This window comes from Neolamprologus brichardi, chromosome 12, assembly GCF_056152115.1.
Source record: "Neolamprologus brichardi isolate AB-2024 chromosome 12, ASM5615211v1, whole genome shotgun sequence".
In the NCBI taxonomy this organism is placed as follows: domain Eukaryota; kingdom Metazoa; phylum Chordata; class Actinopteri; order Cichliformes; family Cichlidae; genus Neolamprologus; species Neolamprologus brichardi.
The window spans coordinates 28,806,951-28,832,038 of NC_142115.1; the positions used below are offsets into that span (position 1 = coordinate 28,806,951).

The following is a 25,088-nucleotide window of genomic DNA, read 5'->3' on the forward strand; positions in this document are numbered from 1 at the left end:
ACGCCAGCTAAATTAATTTTTGAACCCGACCACAAGCTTGACACAAGCGTTGTAATAGTTGTTTTTAGTAGAGGAGTCCACGGGCTTTCAGAACAATAGACAAATGTGGCGGGTATTTGAAGCTGCACTGTGGAATTGAAGGGAAACAATATCTATTCCTATTTGAGAGAGAGAGGGAAGAAATATTTGCTTCTCTGGAGCGCTTCGGGGACGTCTTATCACCTGTTTCAAACAACTTTGGCATTCTCAAAAACATGAGTGCCTAAGATAGATGCCACTGACTTAATTCAGCTGACAGTCGCTTGATAATGTACAGGGTTATCTGATTGTCTTATAGAAGCGTATATGTCTATATTGCTTTCCTATTTCCATATATTTTCTGGAAATTATGACATTTTGAGAAATGACTAGCATTCTTGCCTGGAGTTAGACGGGGATATTTTTTTCCACTGTCATGCAGATACTGCATCATGTTTTCTCATAGATCTTCATATTGACACTGACTCCTAAAAATGCTGCCATTATGTAATTCTGTCATATTTTGATCACATTGTAAGTAAAGAAATGAAATTCTATTTATGGAGCACTTTTCTCAGACATGTGTTCACAAAGCACTGTACAATCAACATGATAAAGACTATACTGATATACTTCAATCAGAACTAATATACAGAGTTGAGTATGGATTTATGCAGGCCTGAAGAAGAAAGAGAAAGCACATAAACGTTGCAGTCAATTCTCATGTAAAGCAGATGGATGATTTTATAAATTAAAAAAATAACAGCCACAGTCACTGTCAGTAAAAAGCAAATGCAAAATAAATAAAGCTGAGTGCTTGCTGGACCATAATCAAATGCATCAGGGGAAGCTGCTGCAGAGGAAGTGCATTGGAAGGCTGGACCCTGGGCACTGGGATTACCATCATCATTTCAGTCAAAGTTTCTATAGTTTGAAAGACATTTGTTTCCTTGGAACAAATTACCAGATGTTAACAAAGTGTTGGACTCCTCAGTGCAGCGAGCATTCACATTAACAAGAGGAAACCCTACAATAAACCTGTGGTGGTCATAAACATGCTTCTAGAGCTCGATGGAGGATTCCACGCTGTATGTTTAATGTTATTGTTACAGCCCTGGGCCGGCTGCGTAGTTTTGTTATTGAAAAGATAGACCACCGACTCTGCCAGCACTGTGCTTTACAGTATAGAATGTAAATTATTTGTTACTGTAGACCCACCATGAAGTCAGCTGGTGTTCGACGAGACTGTATGCTCTCATCTACATTGTTCAACATCTTCCTGGAAAGGATAGTGGCAGAAACCCTGGAAGATCACACAGCCCTACTAGCAAGGGAAGGGCAAATCACCAACTTGTGGTCTCCTGATGATGTTGCTAAAATGGCCAAAACTGAACAAGAGTGGGAACTGATGTCAGACTCGACCTCAAACATCTGTAAAGTTTGGGATGAAAATAAGGAAAGAGAAAACCGAACCGATGACAAACACCAAGTACGATAGTGAACATCTAGTTCCAACTTAGAAATTGTATCCCGTGAACCAGTTTAAATACTTACTCTCTGTCAGAAATCTTAATTTGTCTTTGACAAAAGACAAATTGACAAAAGACAAATTAGTGCAAGACTACAACACTGCACAAACAACACGATCCTGGGCATATCGTACACGGATCACATCATAAACTATGATGATAATAATACTGAGGAGTTGCCATGGGAGACCTTCGCAGAGACTTTTGTTGCAAGTCAAAATCCATTATTTACATATACTAAAATCCAACTCTTTCTCACTCCCAGGTTTTCACAATTAATTATGTCTGAAATCCTCCTAAAGTTTGTTCAGTATTATAATAGCAGCTACCTTAGCTGTTAATGAGAGCACTGCAAATCTTACCTCAAAATCTTGAAACTAGAGAAAAACTAGATAATTTTCACTTGTTTCATTGGCAGATTTTTTTTTTTTTTTTACTTATTTCAAGGTAAAATGTCTTGTATTAAGTGAAAAAAAATCTGCCAAAGAAACAAGTGAAAATTATCTAGTTTTTCTCTAGTTTCAAGATTCACTGTCTTGAAACAAGTTCATATATCTTCCTAGATTGTTGCTTTGTAGCCGATTTTGTCTTATTTTAAGTGTAACGAGATATTTTGACTAGAAATAAGACAAATATACTTGGTAAGATTTTGAGTTTTCGCAGGAGCACGTGGCTGGTGCTGTGCGAAATTGTTTTTGCAAATGAACATTAAATCTGAGAACATTTTTTAGTCTCAATTAGTGTCTGGGAATCCGTTTTTTTCACAACCGTACAAGATTTAGCAATATATTTATGGACAAATATGAAAGCATGTTATACATTTAATTTCAAAAGCAGCTTTAAAATGAACATTTTTCTCCTGCTAGAGTGGAGCCACAAGCTACTTTTATTTTTGTTTTAATCGTGTGACATGTGTGTTCAGGTAATGTGTTTTTTTAAGTAGAGGGTTGGAGGGCTACAGTGGATTTTGCCCTCTCGGAGGTTTAACGGAGTGTCTACCTTGAGTGCCGCCAGCTCTGAACTGTTTCCTGCTGTTTGTTTAATCCGCACCAGGGGCCTCAGTCTTGAAATAACATTATCATCTCATTACACATAAAAAAAACACATTTGAAAAAAACCCAGTAGTTAGCGGTTTCATGATTTTTGGCATTACGGGAAGGCCACGTAATCAAAGACTTATTTTACCTGTTAAATTGGGGCATTTTTCATGTGTAGTGCTTTGTCTTAGAAGATATAGTTAGTTTAACATAGTTTCACATTTTGAGAAATGCGCTTATATTCCATACTGAATGAACACACAGATGCAGCTCAGGTTACCACAGTGTTTAAAAAAAAATGTGGAAAAAAGGGAAAGAGCTTCCTCACGAATAACAAAATCATCCTAGAAGTAACAATTCACAATTCATGTGAAATGTAAAAACTAATTGTGGTTTCACACAAAACAAGAGCCTTTCTTGTTTTATGTAATGCTTCTGTCTCACTAACAAAAACTCACACTTCCATGCCTTTTCACTTTCCCTCTCAATCTGGCTTTCCCAGCAATACCCTCCCCCAAAGCATGCACGCACATACCCACACACACAAACGCACACGTGCACACGCACACACACGTCTTTGTTTCTTGCTTTACTCTCCATTGGATGCCCCGCCTCCTCCTGCCGTTTCTGCTGTGTCCTTAACATGACATATGAGCAGCTCAGGAAAAGACTCAGTCAGCTTTCTGTCTTCACTAGGGAGCTGCTAATCTGGATTTCCGTGTGATGAGAAAAAGCCTTAAAATGAGCCAAGAAACGAACCGTGGTAGAACAGTTCTAGCTTTTTGTTATGTTACTTTTACCTGCGTGACCAGTTTACTTTCAAAGTTCATAACCGTTTGTGCATTTATGCATTCACCATATGTTTCTGCATATTTCCAATGCTTGGACTGCCTTGCTGCAAATGAGGATTATCTTGTCTGTAACCCTTCATGCTTTAGCGTTGCTTTGTTGTGAGTGCTTCTATTATGTTGAAGCAGGTTAACAAGCTTCACGAGTGCACTACCCTAAACACATGGAGAACAACTCAAATGAACGCCAAAACAATGAAGACACATCTGAAAACCTTCCTGTTACATCATGAACTGAAGAACAAAGAGTGCTCTATTAATGACCCTGAATGACCAGTCGTGCCCTCAGTTGGTTTGGTAAAGCAGACCATTGTGTTTACAGCATTTGCACACCATTATGTGTTTAACTCATGTGAACCCAGTTTATTGCAGACTCATCGTCTTTTCTCTGTTTTTATACCTTCAGGACACAATTTGAGTTTGAACTACGGGAAGAGATATCAGTGCCGTATGACTCATTTTTTTTAAAATGAGATGATAGTGGTGTGGACGTTAATAAGAAGTTTAAGAACAAAACAAAAACCAAAAAAAATCCCCGTTTGTTTACTTTGTACATTTCCCTTTAAATCGAATAATAGCTTCCTGTTCCAAGTTATACACGGCACTTCTTTTGCTGCCACTTGTTGGACTTCAAACAGAGACGTCCTCTGCTCTGAACCTCTTTGAGCTGGGGTGAAGTGCAGCCTGCTGAAGGCTTTTGGGTGTGTTTGCTCTTGGGATTTCACTTGAAGATGTTTACAAATGCCTCTGCAGGAAGCACAACAGGAAGAAAAGAGATCAAACCCTGTGTTTTCAGTGACACACTGAGCTTATATGGATCATTTCACTAATCTGTTGGATAAATAAGAATTTATTTTCACTGAGAATTGTTTGTATGCAGACAAAATAAACATATCAAGAAGCTAAAATGCATCGTGATACTTCTGAGATATTGGATGTTATATAAAAGAAATATATTTTTAAGCTTATATACCATCACTACCTTTCATGGCTCCCTTTGTCCTATGCCTGGTTTTGCATTAATTACTCTGAAGCCTCCTGTTTGTGTTCTAGTTAACAAAACCACATCAACTCACTCTGAACAATATATTTATGACCTACAGTCTGTACCGAGGTTGTTCTGCATGCGCTCACACCGCCGCCTTCACCCCTCTGTGAAAAGAGGGGGAGTATAAAAGAGGAAATGAATGTGTGAGGGATGAATACGTGGCCCTGGGGGTCAGCTTAATGGAGTGAGACCCCAGCCCCTATTGACTTCCACTGCCAAACTATTAACTCCTCACAACTCCCAAGCAACAGCCTCATTATTCATTTCAGTGTGAAAGCAGATTTCCTGTTTATATATTCTGTGATGTATATTTGTGCTTTGTTAGCAGAGGCATCATTTTCCAGAGTAGGACCATATATTGGCTTTGAAACCATAAAAATTGGTATAAAAATCAGTTTTTTGCCACGTCACTGTGGGTTTGAACAACTATGGTCACACAAACTGTCCCACTAAAGTCAAATCACTGAAAACAACTGCTTCCCAGTCAAGATGATGGTGTTTCTCTCTAAAATTGATTATGTCTGATATAGTAAATTTTCTTAAATAAAGTCCATCTCTGTCTATTTTAATTGCATTAAAAAAATACTTCCAAAGTCTACTGTCACTGATGGGTCTTACGGGTGTAACTGATATTTATTGTATTATTAAAATGTCCTGATTAATTGCTTGGCCTATATCTTTCAAGCAAAGAGTGGATTGCAATGGAAGCTTTGTTAATGTGATAAGATTCTTGCCTGTGCTAAGCTCTCCACACTTGTTATTTTCTTGTCAGTCAGCCTCTGACATTACATTACCTTCGCTGATACTCAGCATCACAGCAGCAAACATGTCTCAGCTGAAAAACATGTGTGGCTCCAAAGCACTAAAGTGCTCTCAGCAGGACATTTTCTTCGTGTTTTCAGCTGGCGAAAAACACTTTGGTGGCCAGAGTCCCCTAACATCCTGGTAGAACATAAGATTTAATATAGCACTACTTCTTTTAGAAAAAAAGTAAAGCTCCAGTCAGAACTCCACTCTGCTTCAGACATCCACTAGAATGGATATGACTATGTAGATGGGACTTTGAAAGGGAACTGTGTCAAAAGACCTTTTCAGTGAAGGTTTCATCGGTCTCTTAAATGTCTGTCTGTCAGACAAACTTCACATAATTTTTTACACTAAAATTCCTCACAGCCTCATTCAGACATACCCACAACACCATGCACAAAAAGCTTGTGGCAATAAGGAAAAAAATGAATACACTTCTACTACAAGTGTGGATACATAGGAAGCAGCGATTTCTCTGCAGGAAAACAACTTCAGACACTGTTGCATTCCTAAATCTTCACGTGTCATGCCTTCTAAGATGTTGCTAGAGATAAGAATCCCTCCAACTTATGTGTGTTTGCGTGCGCGCACGTGTGTGTGTGCCGTGAGAGTATATGGGGTGTTATCAATAACAAGTGAGAAGGGTATGTTTCTTTAAGACAAGCCCATAAATGGTGGCCCGGTCACCACCTCCTTCATTCTGAAGGGGCTAGCTGCAGTTTGAGTTTTCCTTGGCGGGTCAAGCCTGCCATTGAAGTCTGAATGGGCTGCCATGGCAGATTACACTGCACAGCTGTCCCCCTACCGTGGAAATTAAGTTATGCCCCGTGTCAGCAAGTTTTGTATTTTCCACTCTAGTCCCCGCCCATCCCCCCTTTCCTCTCCCTGTCTCCGCTTCTTCCGTAAATTGTGGAGGCCCCTAAAAAGTGCATAGCTTGAGGGTGTGTTTGGAGGAATGGATAATCATGCAAGGGAAAAAAATATGAAAAACCTCTCTATTTAACTAGGAAACTGAAGATTATGATTTCCTCCAGCATACTTCCACTAAGAGACACACTGTTGGTTGCAAATGAAAATATCTGCATACACACCCCACCTACACGTGTGTAAACAAAAAGACAAGCAGGCAAACAGAGCCAGCGCTGACTCGTTGTCTCAGTGCTTCTTGGACTGTGTCCTGCTGCACTTGTGGCCTCTGCCTTGTGTTATGTTTATTTGTGGGTCAAGTTGTTTGTGTTGTGGTCAAAGTGAAAGGCAAACACTTCAGCTCCTCCAGTGATGTGTGAACAAGCAAGGAACGTCCCCCTAGCCTGCAGAGCAGCTGGACCCGCTAGCTGAAGAAAGCTGAAGGGCCACTGGAGCCATACAAACAGATAGTAGTAAACTGTTAAATGTGTCAACTAGAGGGCTATTACCGAGTAATTAACTCCACAAACCACAGTATATTTGAGGACAGTTGATGATCATTTGTTTCCAGAACTGTTCAGATAACAAAAGAATGCCCAAAATAAATTATAAATCAACATTGCTTTAAGCTGCTTTCCAGACACAGTTAGACACAGAAGCCTTTCCAGATAGGCAGAAAAGAAAATCAGATTTAGTTTTATTAACAACTCTATAAGGCTTGGCTACAATGCACTTGAATGTGTTCCAATACACAGCATATAAAAGGTGGATGTAACCATCTTGACATCACCCACTTCACTCTAATTTTGAAGACCCAGCTTTATCTTCATGGATACCAGTAGCTTGTGTATTTGATAACCCAAAGGAACCATATTTGGATGTGAGAAGGGCTAAGTTATCAGATAATGCGGGTAACCTAAATTACTAAGGCACATCCACAAAGCATACAGATGCACTGCACAGACAACCAATCATGTTAAGTCTAAGATGATTCCTCCAATAGGCCACAAGCCTATTGGAGGAATCATCCAATAGGCTGTGTGAATGCTGGTGAAGTAAAGTGGTGAAGTTCATTGACTTGAGTTAGCTGAGGTGCACCTATCGGCTTCGGCCACTTGTGTCAGCACCAACTTGTCACCCAAAGTGGCGAACCCCCCAAATATTTGGGAGATTTGAAGCCAGCCTCAAGTGGCTATTCAGGGAACTACAGGTTTGGACAGTCCAGCACTGATTTAAATTTTATCTTATCAAGGGTTCTCGATTGCATACGTCCTATAACCATGTATGGACTTTTCTTCTGAGATACTTGATATTACTTTTAGAGCTTTTTCATTTGCAAATAAATGTTGAAATGACAGCTGCTGATTTCTTGTGAGGACTTTCTGACTATACGTGTGGCAAGAGACTACTTTTCGAATATTTTATTTCGTTTTGTCAGTGTCCAAACACTAATGTTTGCTCACGTTATGTCTAGACTTAGTAGTAATACCATATCCAAAGCAGGTTTTTTTTTTTACAAAGTAACAACATTGGTATACTCACTCTATGCTACTTTACGACTTTGCTTTGACAGTGACTCACTTCCTCTACAAAAACCATGAACATTTCATTGTTTCATTGTAATCAAATGTTGATTCGAAGACATTTTAGGATGCCTTCAAAATCTTATCAGTCCTGTTGAATACATAGGTATTTGGATTTTTTTATTCATTGCATACTCTCAGTGGATGTAAGTTGTGTTCAAAGCCCTTCAAGCCTTAAAAACACACTGAAACCATCCAGTGGCTTTCTTTTCTTTTGCAGCTAAACCACTAAGGGTTTTTTTTTTCTTTTGCATCATCTTTTAGATTTTTCCGACACTACACCAGCCTTATACCTACTGCAGTACAACTAACAAAACCAGTGTGAAACGCTTTGTGACCTTCTTTTAGAGACCCTCAACAGCAACATATTAAACAGTGAATATATCAAATGGCTGCCACAAACACTCAGGTAGCAAGGCGTTCTCTTGGTGACAGTGGGATTAGTGCTGCAGGTTTTCTCTCAGGACCCAAGGAGCTGCGCGGCAGCTTGAGTAACTGGATTACAGGCCTTTTTCTCATTTCAAAGGGTTGTGAACTCAGCAGAGGTCTTGCATGATGAAATCAAAGTGGCAGCTGAAATAGAACAGAGAAAAATAACAAGGGTTTCCTGAAAGTCTCCTGGCATCAGCAACACAGCTAACGAGAGAGATGCAAAATCAATGATCTTTGCTATGCTATGTGACTGGCGTCTCCCGAAAAGAACTTGAATTTAGAGAATCCCCAACCAAAGGCAAAGAGGAGAGCATAACCAGGAGAGCTGAAATAACTTACAACACAAAAACAAATTCCAAGTAAGGATGAAAAGGGAACAACTAACACCTATTTTAAACCATCTTTTTAGCAAATGCCTAAGCTTTGGCTGTAGCACAGAGGGAAGTCAAGGTGGAGTCCACTCCATCAGATACCCTTTGGTAACTTCAAGGGATTATTTCCAAATCCTTTCAAATGAACTTTCCATCTCAGTGCCTCCTCCTCTGTCTCAGCCATTCCAACTGTCCAGTCATTTTTACATCACTTTTTGCACAAACCTGTATGGAGCCAAGGCCAAACCAAATGCCTCTGAGAAAAATGGTGAGGGAACATCCGGAGGGAAGACCCCGCTTCAAGGTTTTAAAAGGCATTAAGCAATGGTTTTTAATTGATGTTAAAATCAGGCACTAGGACTTTTACAGGTACCGGCACTTTTATGGATTTTAACTACCGGGAATTTGTTGGAATACAGTCAGTGTTGAAAAAAAAAAAAGAAGGAAGGATACACTTTAGCCCTTCCAAACCTTTTTGGAAAGACCGAAAGAGTTGTTAAAAAAAAAAACCCACCCATTGACACATCTTGTTTTTGATTTAGGGTTATTAAAGGTAAAACTAAACAGGCTGCATGCAGGTTTTCCATTTATCTCTCCATGAAAAAACACAACCGGTGCCAAGAATCAACTGAAAACACTGCTAGGAAAAGTTGACTTAAGGTCATGTGTATGTATGTATATATATCCCTAAGAGTTATAAAGACTTCTTTTAATTCAATGTGGAAACTTATTGCTAAAACAGTAGAAAAAAACTAGGAAGAAAAACAACATAACAGTAATATATATATATATATATATATATAAAAGAATTATTATCAGTTCTATTAAAGGCAGCCAAACATCAAATCTCCAGCATCAGTGGTTGAGAGACTTGCTCCTTGTAAACATTGTGCTGTGATAAGCATGAGGTGAAGGGGCGAAGTGATCTGCATGGGGTGTAGTGTGGGCCGTTTTGTTCAAGAGGCCAAAGAAACAGAGCTTGGAAGTGAACTGAGCTCACTGAAGCAAAGTTGATGGCAGAGATACCTTACACATTCTCAAAGAGCTGGAACACAAACAGCCACAGTTTGTAAATTAAACCCAAAACCACCACCACCCCACGCCCAACACACACACACACACACACACACACTCTGCTCTACGTATGCTGAGGACGACAGAGAGCAAGAGAGGAGTGTTTAACGACAGAATCAGCTGTGATAACTCTCCATTTCTGAGGCACTTTTTGTGGCTGGTTAATTTATTTAGTTTAACTACAATAATCCTTTAAAACCACAGAAAAAATAAATAAACCTTGGCTTGTGAGCTGAACACTATGAAATATATTCAAGCCCTTGTCGTACATCACTTCCATTTTCTGACAAGCAGGCAAGTTTCGTGAGATTTTTTGCACTTCATTCATCCATTCACACACACTGCACATTATTATAGCCTAATCAACGCATGCTGCGCCTTTTCTAAGTGCTGAAACTGCCTGAACAAATGCGAGAGGCAAAAGAAAGACAAGGAGGAGGAGGAGGGGAGGACAGGCTGGGCTACAGAGCTATTCTCCTGCCTGGAAAGCTTCATGCACGGTGGATCACATTACCAGCACTGCAAGAAACTGACAAGGTATTTCGTTTAGGCGCTATGGGATCTGGGGAACTCTTTGCAAGCAGCAAATATATAGACAGCATATTTTTTCTGCCTAATGTTACTTTTCTTCTGCAATATTTAAAATATTGCAAGTAATCTTTTCTTGCATTAATGTGCTGTATTCTTGTAATTTACTTAAAGCTTAGGTATCAAAGTAAACAAAGCAGGTAAAAAATTAAATTAAAAAACATCTTCAAAAATACACAGGGCACATTACATGCATATTCAAGATAAAACACCCCTCACTAGGCTTGTCATGTGTTTTCTTCTTCTGCTGTTCTTCTTACAGTGGAGGTTTGAGACCCAAGCGGCAGCAGATCGTTCCCACATGCTTCCCCGTCGTTCGGCTCTCCAGAGGTGTCAAGCCAGCCTGAAAGAATGAAGTGCCTCCCCATTGTGCTACCCAACTATTATGTGCTTAACATTTCCATGACAAAGATGCCACTCGACTTCTCCTCCATCCATTCAGCTAGAGTACCCTTGTCCCCCCTCTAATAAAACATTTTGCAGCAAATCATTGATTTAAAGTTACCCAAAGCTGACCGGAGAGGCGTGGCAGATCTGCAATATCTCTTGCAAAAAATATTTCTGCAGATAGTACTACTACTAATGATAATTGAGCACATAACACATGTGATATTCAAATTTAAAGGTCAATAAGTATAATTTCTGTTAATTTTGTGGAACTGCAGCTAATTAATGAATAGTCAGTACACTTTCGCTACATGACTTAAATATGCCAGTAATGTCACAATGACATGACTTTAAATAAAAAATAACAACAGCGTAATAGTCAATGTTTCTGATATGGTAACATGTTAGTTTTAAGCAATGCTCAGGCTTGAATATAACGCTAATCTAAAAAAAATCATATGACTGTCCTTAGTAGAAAAAAAGAATATAGACTGTGATTTTAACAGCCAGTAAATTCTGACACCTGAGTTTAGTGGCCTCGGGTGTTGTTGGAGGGAGAGGGTGTTTTGTTGATTTATAGCGACAGTTGCTTTTGACAACAGGCAGCTAAATCAAGACATAGCAGGTCATTAGACTATCAGTCAGCAGAAGAAGCTGGCCTGCATTTAGTTGAGTTTACCGTCATCTCACAAACTGAAGTTGGGAAATGTAGGTTTGTTTCACAGTTGCATTTGGGTTTAAAATGAAACTATTAAGGTTTGATCACTGTTATGAGACAAAAATCTTAAAACAAAAATGGAATCAGCTCAACCACAGCCCTGAGGGTTTTTTTTTTACCAAATCACTTAACATTTTATTATTATACCAAATAAACTGAATACAGCTTCTTAATAGCAACGTATGTAGCTATAGATCAATCTATAATCAAAATGTGCCCTTTCAACCTTTATTATTATTATTATGCAAAGGTGAAAAGGATTTATAGAAATAAAAATACCACTGTGCAAAATAAAAATTTTATTTACTTATTACAGAAAAGTAGGTATAAAGCAAGTCACTCCAAACTGATGTAACTTAAAGGTGGAGAGGTGTCATCTGGGGATTGTTTTTAAAAAAAAAAAAACTGATACTTTTCTCTTTTCATAGTGGATTTTGTTACTGTTCAATCTGATACTAATCAAAGAATTGTGTGATAATGGTCATCAGACTCCATGTCACTTTTATCTGAGTTAAGGCACAATACCGTATAGGAAGTAATGTTGCAAAATTAACACTCACAGTCAAGAATGATATCTTCAAGTTTCCTTTATGCCTTCTATAAAGGTATATCATTAAGGCAGTCATACAGTGGATTTAGACATTTCTTTCTCTGGGCTATAAACAGTGAATAAATCATCTCATCGCCTAAAACATATAAGATTCTCTGGGGGGAAAAATCTATATAGGCTATACAAATATATACAATGTACACTATATTCAGTCAAAGAAAAACAAAAAAAACTTCCCTTTAAAGCTGGAATTCTCTGTGTTTATTCACATGATGGTGATTTGGATGTAACTAGGTGGTATGTAATAAATTAGGCTACAGCTTTACTTTAACACCTAATCTATTTACACTGGATTCCAACATTAAATATGTGTAAATCAAATGAATCAGCCTGATGCCAAGGGGCAATGGCCTGTCCTAAAATATGTTCACACACACGCACACAAAAAGATTGGCAGTGCAAAGCATATATTGATTATACTGATACCATTATACTGTTACCAAAACAAGCCAACTCTTTCTCTTTTGTGACAACTTTACTATCAGTCTGTGACAGAGAAAGTGGGCATTTCTATTTAGCTTATCACACAAACAAAACACAACTGCAGAGCCATAAGTGGTGTGGTTTGATAAGAGAAAGAGTTTAGATATCTTTCTGGCCTCATTTGCATAGAAATATCCCGATTTGATATCCTTTCAGAGTCTTAAACTCGTTTCAAAGAAGGTTTGCTTGCGCCAAAAGCACTCCCCTTTAATCTTTGAGGCTCTATACTTTCACTATAGAAGCAGGTCAAGGAGTGACAAAAGTTTAGATTGCCTTTTATCCGGACAATAGACGGGGCAGTTTGTGAAACGGGGATTAAAAGAGGGGTAAAAGAGCTAAAACGGGTGGCAGCAGGGTCAAAACATACTGGGCAGCTGGGAGAGAGGCTCCGCTCTCTGGTTCTTCTGTATAATCCGGATACCCGTCTTCGTCATCTTCGTAGGACCCACTAGCCTCATATCTATCGGGCCTTTCGAAGCATAACGCCTTCATGCTGTTCTTGACAAACTCACAGATGGCCCTTTCTGTGCCATCACATACACACGTTTCCAGCTGCTGACCCTTCGGTATTTTACGCATGTTCGCGATCACATTTAGGCATGCGTTTGTGCACACTGCCCCGCTGAAAAGTTTCCCGCAGTGTTTCAAATACTCGTGCATTGCCGAGCTGCACTGAGGGTCTCTCTCGCACTGGTGCCGGGCTTCCGTGCAACCGGTACTGGTAGTCCTTGGCAAGCAGGGCTCTATGGCCCGTTTGGTATTTGTGCACATCGAATCGCGGCCGCAGCTGCAGTCCTCCAGAGCCGGCCCGCTTTTAGTCAGATTGAGCTGGATGAGCGAGGCGATGCAGTGGCTGGGACACTTCTTCTTCTCCCCACTCAACACTGGTTGACAAGCGCGATTGTAGTGTTCGTACGCGTAGTTGCATTCAGCCTCGCTTTGGCAGTTCATGATGGCTTGCCAGCATATCAGTCGCCGACCATGGGACGGCGAAGCCAAGGATAAGTAGCCAAAAAACAAAATCAAGCAGCCAAGAGGCCAAACAGTTCTGCAGACGCTCTGTACCAGTGCACCATTGTACCAGTTTGCCATTGTTATGGCTGCAAAGAAAAAGAAACGATAAAACTCACAGCCGTGTCATATGTGAAACTTCTACACTACTTCCATGGATATTGTCTTCGTTGGAGAATTTTATTATATAATGTTATTATTCCGAGGCAGATGGTGTGTCATAGGCCCGTGTGTAGGCGTTCAACAGGCTGGCAATGCGTAATCCGGGCTCCATAAACCCGTCAGTGCTGATCCACTTGAGCCGGATTCTTGAGCGAACTATCTGTTATCCGTACATGATTGGGATGGAAACTGAAACAGTTACTTAAAGTAAAATACACAGCAAAAGAAAAGTTGTCCATAAGAGTTTCTGCAGCGTCTCACTCCATGGCAGTGTTTCGGGGCTCAGCGATTCCCCGTTGCGTTCCCTTGCGGATCTCCACCAACAAGCCAAGCGAAGTCCCGAGTGTCCTTACGTGGACTGCACCGGGTCCTTAAGCAGTCCGTGTGCGCACGGAAGTGCCAACAAACAGTGCACGGGGAAAACAACAATCCTTGTGGGTCGCAAAGTGGTCCTCTACTCTCTCCCCTTTGACCATTTGTCTTTCGGTTATTCAGCCCCCTCTACATACATTAGCGAAGTGGCTCTCATTGGCTCGTCACTTGAGGGTTTCTACGTAGCGGTGGACGGGAGCTGAGGGTGGGAGGAAGATGGTCTTGGGAAACAACTTCAGATTGATGCTTTGGAGAGAAGATTTAGTAAAGGTAACGGTGTTCTCAATTATCCAGGGAAATTATTTTAAGACCCTTTTTTATGCTCACTCAACTTACAAAATCACGTGACAGCAGCGTCTAAAGGAAGTTATCAACAACTTTGGTTAGTCTTTTTCATTTCAAATTTCCAGTATATTGGTACCCATGATTTTTTCCCCATTAGGACATGCAGAAAAATAAAATACATCATTAAAAAAGGAGAACAGATTTGGACATATGCTGAACAAATATTGTTTTCAGTATTTAGATATTCCAATTTAAAGACACAAAGAGGGCAAAGAGTGTCGTTTCTTTTACTTTGTAAAGTGATAATAAATTTCAGCAGAGATAAGCTGTATAATACCAAAGTACCTAATTTACTTCTTTCAAATAATTTTGAACAGTGGTTACTGAGTTTTAAGTGGAAATATTGTTTAATTCAATATTTCACTAAAGGGTTTTTATTATTATTATTATTATTTATTTTTTTATTTCTTCCAAAAGAAAACCAGAGGCTGAAAATGAGAGGAAAGCAAGCAGGTCGTAATGATAGCATCCTTTATGTGCTTCAAACACCAGACCATCATAATGTCCCAGCTTACCCAACTTCTTATGCTACAATATCCTACACATAAGAGGAAATGACAGCGTGACTCCCCTACTAAGCATCGATAGGCCATGCAACAAGTCCATGCCTGCAGTGCTAATTATCTGTGCAGCATCATCACTGATTTAATCATCTTCATCCTATAAACTCTCCCTCAGAAGAGCAGTTGAGTACAAATTAATTGAGGTATAATATGACCCTCATTGAACATAATTCACTCTAATCATTCATTATGGACAAATTTCATCATGCCATTGCACTAGCTCATATCAGTCTTTTTGCTGATGAATCAGAGGACGGTCTCTTATATTAGCAGTGTTATACATGAATAATTACATCAGTTTAACCTGATTGGCTGATTAATGTGAACCTCAGGCATATTTCATCAATCAGTTCAACTTTGTGATGAAGTTACAGCTTGATCATTTTGTGCTTTTTTCTGTCATTAGTGAGGACTGTGTCAAGTTTTGATTATTCATATCCTTTATTTCAACAGCTTAATAGTTTAAATTAGATATCAAGATGTGGGTAGGCAGAAACACAAGCTGTAGTTTTTTTCAGTGAGTGCTTCTACTTGCATGTAAATCACAACAAATATCTTCACACATCCTTGCAGTCTGGTCAGTGGTGGATATTTGTGGCATAACTGGAAACCTCTGCTTCCTCTGTGATGGAGTTTTCATTGCTTAAATACTTAATGGTTCTCCAAATAAGAGTCAAGAGTGTCTGTGGCTTCTTAACTCTGATGGATAAAGACCAAAATTTGAAGACAGCTATAAAGGTTTTAGAGTTTGAGAGTTTAAACCTTTCTTCTATGAAAAGCTGCATGCATGCTTTTATTAATTGAGCAGCCGCTAACAACAAAGCAAGCCCCGAAAAGCAACATTTACACAAAAAGTTGCATGCCTTTTTCCCCTTTAAAGTAAAATGCTTCTCTAGTCTTTTTAATTATAACTCTTTTTTCCCCCATTTTACTGTAAGGTAATGTGATAGCTACATGGGAAAGAAAATTACATTTTAAAAGTTTTTTTTCTGGAGTTAAAAGTCTTCTGTTTCACAAGTGACAACAAATTTACACAATTGGGGTTAGGAACACACACACCCAAGTTCCTGCATTTGTCTCACACAAATCTCTGGTTAAAAGCGGGGACATTTCTACATATTTGTTGGTACTGACCAACCTCAGCCCAAAAATGACAAAAACAATTTGGATCATTTTTAGTTAATATTCAGATTACTAAACAAGACCAAGAATTGGACCAAGAAAACTGTAACAATAGAGGGGGAAAAGGACATTTTTGTTTTAAAAAAAATTTAATTATGTAATGAATCTGTGACTGTGACTAATCTGCAATACTTCTCAATACTTCTCATGTGAATCAAGACAAGTTGGGATTAAGGTTTCCTTTGCATCTTTTGATTCTGGTAAAAACGAGCAACATCAATCAGCAAATGTCAAAACATATATAAAAGATGATGGGATGAACAGCTAAAACTGATGCTGTAAAGTCCAAATTTTAACATCTGCAGACTGTTTTAAGGAGCCCTGAATGTGAAATTTACTGTGATCATCACAAAGGTTTATAAGAACAATACACACCGTTTATGTCATAAAGGCTTTGCCTTTTTTTCCCCAAAAAAATATTAGATAGCTTTAGAAAGTTATCTGCCTGGACATCATCAAAATGACACGTGTGTGTGTGTGTGTGTGTGTGTGTGTGTGTGTGTGTGGATACATGCGTGGTTGTGAGTGTGTGGGTGTGAGTAAAATGATAGCCCACATGTTGACACATGAGCAAGAGGCGGCAGTTTAGTTCTTGAGGCCTGATGTGGATGAGGGAGTCAGGGAAAGAGAGCAGTGAGGGCACAAAGGCTGTTTGTGTTTCAAACAGTATTCTGATCTCAGGAATGTACCTTTAGGCCACAGCCGTGAGCTCCCACTGCAAACAATGCACTCAATGTCAGTTACGGCTGGCTAGCACAGCCGCTGCTGGCGCTACTCCAAGGTCCTAACTCGTCGAAAATGATGGATACAGGGAACTCAATACTTCAGGAGTCTCTCTCCTCTTCTTTAAAAAACGTTTTCCCTATAGCATGAAGAATTGAAACATTGTTTATTGCAACACAAGCTTTCCAAAAACTAATATCTTTACTGTTTCGTCACTGCAAACTCTAATAGAGGAAACATTATTGAATCAATATTATATATGTTTTACTGTATTCATGTAACTAAAGACACGACTCTGTGGTTCTAAGTCCGTAATGTTGACAAGGGCTTAAACGTAAAAAGAACTCATTAAAATTTCACCAAGTACATAAAAAATATTTCATCTGAAACACTTACAATATGAAACAACACACACAATGTATTGAATCATCAAACACTTTTGTCCCTGCCAGCAGCTGTATGCTGAAACCAGATGTGCTGCACTGAGAACTGAGCGCTATTACTTTGAAGGATCAATTAAACCCATATTCTTGCCGCAAAAATCCAATTAAGGGACAAACCAAATGTGTTGCTCAGAACACAGAGCAAATAAGACCAACGCTTCGGGGAGGCTCATGTGAGGATACGCAGTTGGCTGAAATCATTTTTTCCCCCCACACAGCACCCAAGGATTACCAGTGTTGATTAAGTTGTGCTTTTGACAAGTTTGAATATATTTCAGTAAAACTGATGTGAGTGCATTTCAGTAATTTGTGTTTTACCTGATGGTTCGAGGACTGAAACTTACTATCCTTTCACAGAGTTTACAATTCATTATAAATGTCCACAAGACACTTTTAGAGTCTAAGGACCTTCTTGAATTCTTGAAGTAGATCATTACTTCTATGTGCGGTAATGTCCCCGTGTAAAAATAAGTCTAGAAGATTAAATGTGTTTTTGATGCCAGAGAACAGACATTATGAGAGTTCATCCACTGAATGTTAGCTCATTAGTGGCCACAGGATTTCCGTTGTTGGGGTGAATTGTGTTGTGATTTTTTTTTTTTTTTTAGTTATTGAGGGAGCTAAATCCCAGCAGGTCAGCAGCAGTGAGCCTATGCTGTGCTTTCCGAAAAAGGAAATATCAGAATACAGGAAATGAGTTGGCAGGAACTATCCATTCAAATTACTTCCTCTTTGGGATTTCAGAGAAGTGATAATGGCAAATGATAAGTTATTTGGAACACTTCCAAATAAGATTACAGATTCATTTCCTTCCTCATGTCTGCCTATTAATTTGCCTCTGTTTTGTCCATCCTCTTCCGGGGATTAGTGTTGCTTTTTTTTCCTGTTAAGAACTGCAGAGTGACACAAGTGATTAAACTCTTACCACTTCACAGATAATGGCAGAAAGTCATAAACGCAAGACCCAGCTTTACCATTTCTTGAATATCGTGGCTGCAAATGTTGTAAATCCCTTGAAATGAAATAGAAAATCCCCAGCAGTACTAAACAGCAATAAGTTACAATAATTACACCACAGTGTTCACTATGGACCTTCCTATACAGCAATACATATTTAGAACTTGTAGAAGTGGGAGTTGGAAATTCAAATTTTTCTTTCCTATTGCGCTTCAAAGTATCTAAAAGGAGAAGATGGATCATGACTTTGCAATCTGTCTAAATGGGCAAATGTTAAATGAAGTGTTATGGGGGTATGCTCCTTTAATCAGTAAAATTAAAGTCATCCATCAAATGAAATAGACAGAGATCCTCCTGACCCTTTTCACACAGTCCGCTGCACTATAATTTCTACAGGACTGCACACATTGGAAGAAACCAACACTCAAATTAAGACTTCATCCATACCTTCTCTCCATGATTTTTAGGACTTAAGACAGCAAATGTTGTGGATTACATGCAATCTTGCTGCTTTTATTGTATCAGTTTGACCAAAACTAAAATATATTGAAAGCCATTTTGAAACATGATTTTGAGTCAACTTTCGGAGAAAAGGATACAGCAGGATATATTCCACATCTGTGTGGTTTAAGTAAGGGGCCTGCCTGGATAGATCATGCAGGGGAGAACACACATGACAGCAACCTTATAGAGGTGAATGTACTAGTGTATTGGCTGTGCTACTGCATTAGGGAGGTCACAGATTAAAGTTTGCATCACCACATGAAAGTGGTATCGAGCTCCAAAGACAAAAACTATTCACTTCTACAAACCAAGCAGCAGGTAAACAACTGGTGGTACCTTCCAGAGGAGGAGGCGGGACTCCAGTGGAATCTGCAAACAGCCTTGATGGATTGTGAGGTCTATCATTTGACCTCCTAACACACTTAATCACCTTAACCATGATGGCATTTCTTATCTTGAACAACAAGTAGACCACTACATACATGTAATAACATTTTGATCTGTAACTGCACCCAGGTAACTTCTACAGCATTTACCCTGAAAGACCTCTCCTCGCAGCCTCCAAACACCACACATCACACAAGCAGCTGTTGCAACACATGCTGCTCAGCCATCAGCTTGTATACGCGGCTGTTTAAACAGGCCTAAAGGCCTTTCATATCACTACACACAAAGACTAGCACATATGGACCAACCAATAAAGCCCTAACCTCCGACACAGACACATGACCTTAATCTCCCAAACGCAAAGTGCAGCAGGAAAGAATTTAACAATGTAAAAACACAACAAAGCAAACTTACACATAATCACTCTCGCCACAAGTTCTAAACATTCCTGATCTGCTGTTGATGAAATGCTTAGCTTTGTTGTAGTGAGTGATAAACTTCAAAAGACACACTTCAAAACTGCATTATTATTGCAACCTAGTCAATCTAAAATGCTTCTTTTTGATTTCTTTGGTTAAATAAAATAAATAAATAAATGAAAAGGAAAGAAAGAAAGTAGAAGAAGAAAAAGAAAACAATGTGACTGACTGCAGGTAAGCAAGTTGTAAGTGCACGTTGAAAAAAATGATAATAATTTCACTTTTTTCAACTTCTGTATTCAAGTAACTTCTTAGTTTTAATGTTTTAATATCTTTACATCAGCAAGTGCACAAATGTCATGCCCTGGCATTTGTCTCCTTTAGATCAATGTTTTATTTCCACCAACTTACTTAAAAAAAAAAAAAAATCGTAGCTGTTGACAGATAAAATTCCTGCTTTTTGCTCCAAAATTTCAGAACGAGAATTTAGTGCTCAGCAACCGCAAACACTATATAAGCTGCCACGGTAATGATGCTGGTCAGAGCAGCGAACCATGAACTAAAACCATTTATAAAGTTTCAGAAAGCTGATGTGGACTACAGACTTGTATAATAATGCTTTGAGACAAATTCAACTTATCTTCAGTACTGACATAGGGGAAGAAGCGTGTTCACGCTGGACAGAACGCCGCTCCTTGCAGGGCCAACACACAGAAACAGCCATTTACATTCACATCTGTGGTCAATTTAGAATCACCAGTTGACCAAACCCAATGCACTTTTTTTGCATTGTTGCAGGAAGCCAAAGTGCTCATGGAAACAAGTCCACACAGAAAAAAAAAAAACGAAAAACAAAAAAAAAAAAAAAACACAGAACCTTCTTGCAGGCAGCTAACCACCACACCACTGTGGTCACCACCAGAGTGATGATTATTCTATGAGCAACCAGTTTCACTTTGTTACACACTGTATCCCACTGTCCACTGGCATTGGTAAAATTACCATCACGCATTAAGCCAAGTTTTTGACGTGTTTACCTTGACCAGATCCTAAAGGTATACTCCAGTATAGTTGCTCTGTCCTACTACTGTAGAGATGCTTGAAACAGAGATTTATTTAATATCAAACATTATTCTCATTTGGCTTTAAAATCTTTTTTTTTATATATATATATTAAGTAATTTACAGTACTAGATTGGGAAATTAATAAAAAGGAAATCAACTTCACTGTTCACAATTTGCATTTAGGTTAGCCACTCTTTAAACACATAGCCAATGCAACACCGTATCACACATAGCTGTATATCTTCTCATCATTTTGTACAGTTTTCCATCACCAAACGCCATGCAGTTCTTTGGCAGGCCTCCAAATCGTGTGGACCAATTTAAGAGATTAGACCCACAAAAAGCACACGAGACCAAGACAAATGGCCCCCACCTGATCTCCCCCTGCATAGCTTTTGGCATCGCAGTCTGCTATAGAGACGTCAAGTAGTGCGAGAGGGAATGTGAAACCTTAGCATGTTCCCCATTTGGCACGTTCCTGAGGCTCCAACACAGTTATGAGGCCACTTCATAGGAGTGTAAACTGTGTATTTAAAAAGCCGTCATTGTGGGACTAACACTGGCCCTGGTGTAGGTTGTTAGAATAACTGAATGACACAATGGTTTCTTTTCTAAATAAACAGATGTGGGCAGGCTGTTAAAACCTTCATTTTTTTCTCTTCCTCTGCATGTCTTTCTCCCCTCCTCCATCCCATCTGTATGTTCCCCCCCCCCAACCCCTCCCACACACACACCCACTCACTCACTTTCTCGCTTGGACTCTCACCCTCTCTCCACCCTCCATCCATATGTCTAAGAAAGGCAAAGGGCCGGTTTCCTCATGCAGCTGTTCAGTACAAGCGGCCCTCTATTCCAGCCTCCACAGTGAAGTGATACCAGTCGTCTGCTCGGGCTGATTAATTGCGTGTCATTCTTAACTCCTGCAGGACCACTGCGGCTCTGCAGTTCCTTTACATACCCCATCACTCCACCTCCTTCCCCCATGCTGCACATAGAGGAAATGAACTCACCACAATCCTGCTGCCACTGGACTCCTATCAAATATAATTCTCAGTGAAAGATTACTGTGTGGATATCAAAAAGGTCGAGGCTGGTCAAAATTATAATAATTCATAAGTTCTCTGAACGGCTGGTGAAAAGCAGTTTACTCTACAACAACTCAGTTTCATTAAAGAGAGAGAGAGAGAGAGAGAGAGAGAGAGAGAGAGAGAGAGAGAGAGAGAGAGAGAGAGAGAGAGAGAGAGAGAGAGAGAGAGAGAGAGAGAGAGAGAGAGAGAGAGAGAGAGAGAGAGAGAGAGAGAGAGAGAGAGAGAGATCCTGACAATACTGCTTCAAACTGAAGCTGGAACTGAAATCAATATCAAATTCAGTCTCATTTAATTTAATTTCATTTTTTAAGCCATATTCTGTGATTTAATAAAAAAGATCTATACAATATCTATGCACATACACTTGTTACTGCATATCAGTACAAATTTTCAGTGCATCTGTTTTCCATCGGTCTGTACAATATAAATCTTAATCTAAACTTATAACGTATAGAATCTGAGATAAACAATGTCGATGTACATATTAAATAAATGGGAAAAACTGTCAGGACCTTAGCAAATAAATATATTGCACAGCAACATACCAGCAGAAAACTGCACTGTCCTAAATACACAGTCCCTGAACAGTTTCGGAAATATATCAATAAATGTATAAAACACAGAACTTAGATTAGCCACTCTATTTCAAGATTTAGTCCACAACATTGTCAGGTCTCTACTGATATTTTCTTTGTTCCTCCTCCTTTGGGGAAATGAATTTCCTGATGTAGAAAACTTTGCTTGACCTGATTTTTGTATTAATTCTTATTTGCTGCTGTTGTTTTCTTTTCCAGTATTCAAATGCAGCGGCTGTGAAAGAGTCAGTTCTGTATTAATTTGTGACCTACTCCAAACAATCGCCTTTTTGAAGCGAATGTTCAAACTGGAGCAAATAAAAGCAGAAAAAAATGAAAAATTTCTTTTGTTTTGGAACTTTGGCTGGAAATATACCTGTAACTGAAAATATGTTAGGAGCTTGAAAACTATTGAAAAGATAAGCAAACGTATTTATGAAAACTAAGCTTAAAGTTTTCTTTAAAAGTCACAACATTACAATCACTGTTTGCTAGTGTACCCATGGTGCAAGAGTGCATTCCCAGCTGGCTCTGCTATGCTGATAAGGCATTGCTGCTGCCTGGTGACCAAATAAAAAGCATATGCCTGACATAGCATCAGAGACGCATCAATCCTCTGTGAACTCTTGACTCTGCGGAGATTACTGTGGATAAGAATGATGTGACCAGTCCATATATTGCAGACTTTGAGGAAACACTGGAGACATTTTGGAGTATCAAAATCCATACTTGTACTTTGTAAGTTGATTGGATTTCTCATTAAAAGCCATAGCTTCTCCTTTAGCAGAATGTTTTTGGCCATTTTTTGTTTTCCTATTTTAGAAAAACTGTATTCAACCTTTAGTTACTGTGGCTTTAAAATTACAAATGAAAATTATACACTATTTTCAAGATAATAAACTCTGTCCGTTCTCTCGAGTCTATGCATTACTCCTCACATGTGGTTTAAGCAGCCTTTTAAAAGACAATCAAGATACTATTAATTGCAAAGTTTCTGCTGAGCTGAGTTGTGGCTATTTGAAGTACACACAATTTTAATCCACAAATTCCCTTTTTTCACCTTCCTTTTTTGTTCTTGATAAACAACTTGGCCTTTGGCGAAGGGTTTAGTGTAGACAGCTCACCAAGATGACATGTTTTAGACAAGAGCTGAGGAAGAACGGAACAAAAGAAATTGTAAAAAATACTCTGCTGAACCAAATGTCAAATAAAGCAAATCTCTAACACGAGATTGTGTTCCCACAGCACCCTGTGAGATGTATTTTGGATTGTGAAACAGCAAAGGGACAAAGCTCTGCAATCATAACTACATCAGTTTTTTGTGTTTTTTTAAGAAGACATACGGTAATGTGAAATTCTTTCCTCGAAATGTAATGTCTTGGCAAAAGGAGATTTCAATATTAATGCAAAACAGTCTACACACACATTGTAATGGGCTGGGATTTTCAAAAGTACTTTATTAAATCATTTCTCAAGTACAGGTTCAGCATATTGGTTGTGAAATCTGAAATATCTAAGATAAGGTGGATTAAAATCCAGTACATCAGGATGAGTCATTCGTATACCCTGAAGGCCCACTCATAGGTTTCCCAGCATTTTTCTTCCGAGTAGGAATTCACACTTGCAAACGTTAAACAAAAAACACCTCGGTGCTGATGTTTTGTCACAACATCCTCCGTCAGTATCTGCTTTCAGCCGATAACAGCCAGGCAATAACTCTACAGGGGCCCCCAGATGGCTTTGGACAGATTCATCACAACTAACACCCCAGGTCAGCTGCAGGTAATCCATCAGGGCACGGAGCTAATTCAGCAGTGTCAGGTAGGAGCAAAATAAGTCTGACTTTTTCCTGCACTCAGTTCAGGCAGAGGTTATCTCTCTTCTGATGCAGTTTACGGCTTCTTCCAAGTATTTAGCCCTGTGCACACGTTGTCTCTTGATAAAATAGGGTTCGATGAAACACTTAAAGATAGATAAAGGTTTACATGAAAGTATGTGTGATCTGTAAAAGAGGTTACACACACAGAGAATGTTTAAATCGCTGCTATTATTCTCTTACAGCACCTATTTACTCCCAGGAGAAAATGCTCTCACTTACTCTCATGAGTGTGCTGTGTGATGTGGTAATGGACTTCAATATCAGGAACAACTGACAAAAGTAAACCACTCAACAGCTTCATTACTCAGCACTCTGGGCAACTCCTAACATGGCTGTTAAGTGAGCCATATGAGCTGAGGAGGATCCCATGCTCTTGCATCTCAGTTGCTCACAGCAACTCCTAACAAACAAATCCCACAGCCTTCAATAATGATTGGAAAGAATTAGGCAAGAGTTCAATCTAGAAAAAAAAAGTCTTCTGTGAACTTTTACATCAGCAGCAAGAGAAAAATGACCAACAAGCCATATTTAATCTTCCAGCAAGAACGTTTTTTTCTCTAAAGTTCACCTATTATTTCCTTATTTTTGGTAGTTTATGTTACAATGGTAGATGCACATATTAAACATAGCCAAGGTTTCAAATAATGAGGTCAACATGCAATTCCTATGAGCCAGAAGCTCACGTAAGACACACCTCCCAGCAGCTTTTCTATTCTTAGATCTTTATGATGAGAGAAAGGGATACCCTTAATATAGCCATCTTCTGCTTAAATCTGTGGCTATGATCACATCGGCCTAGGAAGAGAAACTGAAACGACTTGTGTGAGGGAGAGCAGATGTACTGAGAAGCTGCACCAAAGCCTTAAGATAAATAAGGATTATTTCAAACTGTAAATCATACAAAGCTACTCTAGCAGAACCCAGGGGAAAAAAATATTTATTTTTTTTGCACTGTTGCAGGATAAACACAGGAT

General features: G+C 39.1%; 1 protein-coding gene across 1 annotated transcript; it reads right to left on the reverse strand.

The window, feature by feature from the left end:
- Positions 1-11,741: 11,741 nt before the first annotated feature.
- gas1a (growth arrest-specific 1a) lies at positions 11,742-14,122 on the reverse strand. The gene has a single exon (XM_006790017.2). The coding sequence runs from the start codon at positions 13,529-13,531 to the stop codon at positions 12,755-12,757; it is 777 nt and encodes a 258-aa protein (XP_006790080.2). The 5' UTR covers positions 13,532-14,122; the 3' UTR covers positions 11,742-12,754.
- Between the last annotated feature and the right edge of the window lie 10,966 nt (positions 14,123-25,088).